At 36.7% G+C, this 5,678-nt stretch overlaps 1 protein-coding gene across 5 annotated transcripts in view; it reads left to right on the top strand.

The window, feature by feature from the left end:
- LOC119732081 (acyl-CoA dehydrogenase family member 10-like) overlaps window positions 1-3,884 on the top strand; it is a 38,197-nt gene extending 34,313 nt beyond the window's left edge. For 2 of the 5 annotated variants that reach the window (XM_038205458.1, XM_038205460.1), the window contains exons 18-19: window positions 1,352-1,579; window positions 2,066-3,793. In XM_038205458.1, coding sequence (XP_038061386.1) covers window positions 1,352-1,579; window positions 2,066-2,287 — 450 coding nt within the window. In that variant the 3' untranslated portion in view covers window positions 2,288-3,793. Of the gene's footprint in view, window positions 1-756; window positions 1,580-2,065 lie in introns of those variants that run through there. The other 3 variants (XM_038205457.1, XM_038205459.1, XM_038205461.1) reach the window with 2 other exon arrangements.
- The last annotated feature ends 1,794 nt before the right edge of the window (window positions 3,885-5,678 follow it).

The raw sequence follows: 5,678 nt of genomic DNA on the forward strand, positions 1-5,678 counted from the left end.
CTTCTGGATAAAGTCTGGAGGGTGTAATAACTTGAAGAAAAAAATGTAAATCTTAAACTTCAAGAAAAACTTGGAAATAGTTAGACTGCTGTATAGACATTCAGTTGTGTAGTAAATTAATCGTAGCGTACAAGTAATTAATCAGTGAACAAAAATAATTGAAAGTTCAACAGTTGTTGAACAAACAAGTTCAAGAAATTGATATTATAGTTGTAGCATGTTGACATAGATAATAAAATCTTTACATTCACCGTGCTAGTACATTTCTTGGCAGTTTTTTTTTGGTTATTTGTTTGCGAAATGTAAACTAATCTCTTACTTTTTGTGTGTAGTTGTTTGTTGTTTTGGGGGTTCTTTGGTGATGGGGGGGGGGGGGGGGGGTTTCATTGCCTTTTGGTTGTTTTTTCCCAAGGATGAATGTGTCTTTTTTTACGTTTGATAATTATTGGAATAACCATTTTAGTATGTTTCCTATTATTAAATAACCCCTTGCGGTTCTATGCTATTATCCTCTCTCCATCACCTACTAACAGTAATACATTTTCCAACTTTCTGCTTTCTTGTTAAAGTGGTACATGCAGTTCTTTTTGCGCTGACAATCCATTGCGCAATTAATTTAAGTGGATTTGAATGTCATTTTCAAGCGAAAAAAAAAATGGATAGATGGTTGCTATGGTAGTATACAAATATTGAATGTTTGCGAGTGCAATGGTGATACAAAATTCATTTGGTGACCGATGAATTGTTCCATTTCAGGAGACAAAGTCAACCATGCAACAGTCTACCATGGTTTGCTTTATACCACACATTCATTATCCGAGTGATTGGACACAGCTGCCAACAGTACATGTGACCATGGAATGGAACTTCCATTTGTGCGGTGCGCCAGGCAATGCTTTGGGAAGAATAAATTCAATGACACATGATTGGATGACAAGGATTTATTCAGGGGATTGTAAAATAGTTTTTAGAAGCTGCAAATCGACATCAAAGTTCTGATAAATTAGCAAAGTTTGATGAAAAAGTGTGTAAATAGGTAGGTGTAAACATTTATGGAAAAGTCAACCAATAAAAAAAAAATCAATAGTAGTTGGTCAACAGGGCTGAAAGTTCAGGTTAAAATGTATTCGATTTCACAAATAATGACAATACCAGTGCAAAATGGGAAAAACACTCGCAATTCAATTGGTAAGATTTGTTTTTTGATTTCCACAACTCCGAAAATATTTGCTAAAATAAAAAATTAAAAGTGAGTGGTCTTTAAGTCTTGCATTGTATTCTTTGCTACACAATATAATTTGCTGACAAATACCTAATGAAAAAAAAAATCATTGCTTTGCCTGTTGACTAGGGTCGACTGGGACCAGGCCGGATCCACCACTGCATGCGTCTGATCGGCATGGCAGAGCGTTGCCTGGAGCTCATGGTAGTCAGGGTACAAGACCGCGTAGCCTTTGGTAAGCCCCTAGCGCAGCAAGGGACCATACAGGAAGCCATCGCCGAGTCACGGATGGAGATAGAACAGGCTAGGCTGCTGACTCTCAAGGCTGCTCACATGATGGACACAGTAGGCAACAAGGCAAGTGTTGGGAATGAAATCCATTAAAATCCTACAAAACCCTTCACATCTGTTCAAACCCTACGCAATCCTCCCAAATATGTTACAATCCTACAAAACTTACAAAAATCTTGCAAAACCCTCCCATAGCTGTTAAAATCCTGCAAACCCCCCAAATATGTTAAAATAAAACACTTCGTTTGGCATGAATGTGTCGGATACCACTGAAATCTTACGAAAACCTTCCCAATTCTGTCAAACTCGATACCTGGTTTGGTTTGAGTTTAATTGATTCAGGACTGTTGTGAAGTTTAGCAATGCGGTGAAATCCTACTAAACCTTTCTAAATCTGTCAAACCCAACACCTGGTTGGCATGATTTTGATCGATTGATTCTGGACAGAAGAGGTAAGTTTGGTGAAGTTTGGGAATGCAATGAAATCCTTCAGAAACCTCCAAGTATTAAAATCCCAGCTTTACAGCTCTCCATTTTTCATATATTTGGCAGGTTGCAGCACCCGAGATCGCCATGATCAAAGTGGTCGCGCCCAACATGGCCCAGCGAGTCGTCGACAGGGCCATCCAAGCCTTCGGAGGGGCAGGGCTCAGTGCCGACTGGCCCCTGGCCAGTTTCTTTGCCTGGGCACGGATCCTGAGGCTAGCAGATGGTCCCGATGAGGTCCATAGGAGGGCCGTAGCTCGCATGGAGTTGAGGAAAACACTCAAATGATGGAATAGTCATTCTTCCATAAAAGAAAATCATTTGTATTCAGGCATGCAACTTTTCCTTGGATCATCTGATTTCTTTTCTTTTTTACTTCCCTATGTGTGCCATTAAATATAGAAAAATACTGCACAGAGTCTTAATAAGATTTGAATTTCCTCTTTTTTGGTGACTTCCAGTTGCATGCCTGTGTATTGAAAACTTTCTGTCTACATGAGGTTGAGGGGTAATTTTCATGTCCAGGGAGATTCCAACATAGTCCTTGTGTTCTTGAGCAAGGCATTTTACCAACATTTTCCTCTCATCGAATTGAGTGCACACTGTGGTCAGAGTTTTTCCACTGCTTTCTATCGTGTAGAAACTTGCCAATTTGGAAAGCTTGTCTCTAACAATATAAATTGTATTACAGAAATTATGAGTGAAATATTTTTGATAAATTACTGTTAATATCATGAAAACAATTTCTTTGTAGGTAGAGAATTCTGAATTCAATTATTTGTATTCTAATAGCTGAAGACATTTGTCTTGGAGATTTTTGTATTGTGTGCCTTTTAAGAAATGGTTTAATATTCAACATTCCATTGCTTTTTATTTGGGGGGGGGGGTTGAAATGAATAGGTTAACACATTAAATGTTCACAACTATGATTTGATTTATGCATTTATTGTTTCTAGTTTTGATGTGAATAATGCACACAAATAGAGTAGTCTAAACTTAAAAAACAATGTAAAAGTTATTGTAACCTGCTCCCCTCAAAATGGAAGAAATGTCTCAAAAGTTAGTGTTGGCATTTTATTAGTGCCACTGGATAGAGCCAAAAAAAGAGAAAATTATCCAACACTGCTGATGTTGGAATGATAATTTGTCTTTAAAATTTAGGGGTAAAACTGGTAATTTTGAAGTTTGGAGATTGGGAAAGCTGTAATAGCTAGAAAGTCTTTGTTACTTTCTCATTTTATGGGAGCAGGACTCGCAAGCAGTGCAACCAATCCTTAGAATAAGCCAATTCGTTATCTTGATGAAGTAGTCCATTATCATTGGCTGATAAAATAGCTGACGCGATGTTACACGAATGCCCATTCTGCTTGCAATTAACGCGAAAGCATCATCCGCCCGTCTCATTGTGTGTTCATGCATCTCCGATGAACGTTCAATTATCCCTAATGAGTATGACCCAGCATACGCAGATGAAAACCAAACTGGCTTATTGTTAAAAGACTTCGCTTTAAGCAACTGCAGATAAAGAATTCTTTTGAAGGGTTGTAACAATTTTGCTGGTTTTTTTTTTAATAATAGATAGGAAAATTGAGATATTGTAAACTGAAATAACTTGATATCAGATGAGCACAAATACAATATAATTACTTTCTAATTTATAATATGTATGTTAGTATTGTGTACTTCACTTTAAATTAAAAAAAAAAGACCCCACATTAACCCTTAAGAAAGAATACAGCCACTGGTTTAGCTCACATATTTACATTTGCAAATAAAATATATTTAAAAAAACAATCACCGTTACCAAATTTAGATGGAAAAAAAAAATCATTTAATAAACTGTGCTTTGTAAATAAAAATAAAAAAGGCAATGTTTACAATAATATATGTACCTTTCTACACTACATTTTGCATTGCATAATATTTTTAAAGCATTGTATGTTATAGTCTTTTAAAATGAAACCTACCAACCCCAGTATGGGAAAGAATGTTGCATCTTGACACCACTTTTTTCATCATATATTATCTCAATGAATGTCAGTCATTGCAAAAATGCTGAAAAGAAACGAATCTGGGACAGAGAAACAATTCCAATTTTGTTAGAAAATACTTTGAAAATGCACTTGCCTCTCCATAGACTTTGTACCCAACCAAAGAAGTGGTGTCTGGATACTACATTCCTTCCCCACTAAGCACCGCTGATCTAAGCTTAAATTTACTTTAAAATTACTGTACTTCCTGTTCACTAATTACTGTTGTTTGTTGTGATCTATAAAAATTAGGGATTTTACCTGAACAAGCCTCACTCCAGTTTATGGAAACTATGAGCTGTAAGCTAATATTCTGGGGCAAAAATTTGTTACAAATAGTAAAGCAACAACAGAAATCTAGAGGCTTACATAAGTGTTAGCATGTACAAGTCTAGATGTACACTTAAAGGGTTAGCAACATTTTGCATCTCAGTAAATTTTCAAGGTAGGTTGCAGAAAAGTGTATTGACTGTATAGTTGCAGGATTCTGAACAACTTCTCTGAAATCTTTCTGTGATTAGGGGTGTGCATTAGAACTGGGTACCTGAGTACCTGACCGCTGATGTCAGGAACAGGTTCCAGATTATTGGATCGGGTACCCGTAACCAACTTTACAAATTACTTAGTAACTTCTCATACAATGAAAAGATGAAAACCAGGCTACATGGGAAACCAAAACAGATTTCATGTTTATGTGCAATTTAACGCACGACAGAAAACACTTGCAAAAATTGCAATTTACACCGTAAAGCTACAAAGCCCTGCAGACAACTTCCAGGATTTGAATTTTGGGGTTAGGTTTCTTTTACAGGTACCCAGGTACCCGTGTTTTACTTATTTATAATAGGCTACCCGGTTCCTGTCCTACGCTTAAATGAACACCACTTCCTGTGCTAAAGTAATCATCATTGTTTACAAACTCACTTCATTCAGGGAAGATGACAAGGAAATTGTACGGAATCCTGCAACAATACCCCATACAATGTGCCTAATGTGGACAAACTTTTCCACAACTTATTCCAGATAGTTATGGACATGACTGCTAAGCAGTGCTTTAGTAGTTCATGGATTAATCTCATCAAGTTACTTATTGTGAGTTGAAGTTTTATTAGTTTGATGTGTTGAATGAAGGGCTGATGGAATCGAGCTGCGTTGAAGGCGACGGCGTCCGGATTGTCTGTATCAAAAAGATGGCATTTAAAACTATTAATAAGTCTCCAACCTAGAAACGGACATTTTGGCAATTACAGCATTAATGAAAGGAAGTGTAATGTCCTTGACAGAGCCAATTAACCATGATATCTAATTAATGATTCAGAGAAATGATCCAAAACTACTAGTCTGTAATATCCTTGAATGACTAGATGATGGATGTATAGGGCCTAAGATTTGAACAACACATTTTCAGGTTTATTCACTGAACTCTTAAAAGCTGTCACGGACACTGGAACTGCCTGTTTAAATTGCATGAAACCAGTTTGGGGAAAAATAAGCAATTTTCTGAAATTGGGTACCAATTTTATGAAGCTACTTTGCACATAAATGTGCCTCGATGTAATGGGTAACCACCCAGAAATGGGCCTGATCTTCTGAATCTAAGAACTTTGTATTCCTTTGTTTAGAAAAACAACATGAGTTTATAACTGATA

The sequence above is a fragment of the Patiria miniata genome, unplaced genomic scaffold (genome assembly GCF_015706575.1).
Source record: "Patiria miniata isolate m_02_andy unplaced genomic scaffold, ASM1570657v1 HiC_scaffold_24, whole genome shotgun sequence".
Taxonomy (NCBI): Eukaryota; Metazoa; Echinodermata; class Asteroidea; order Valvatida; family Asterinidae; genus Patiria; species Patiria miniata.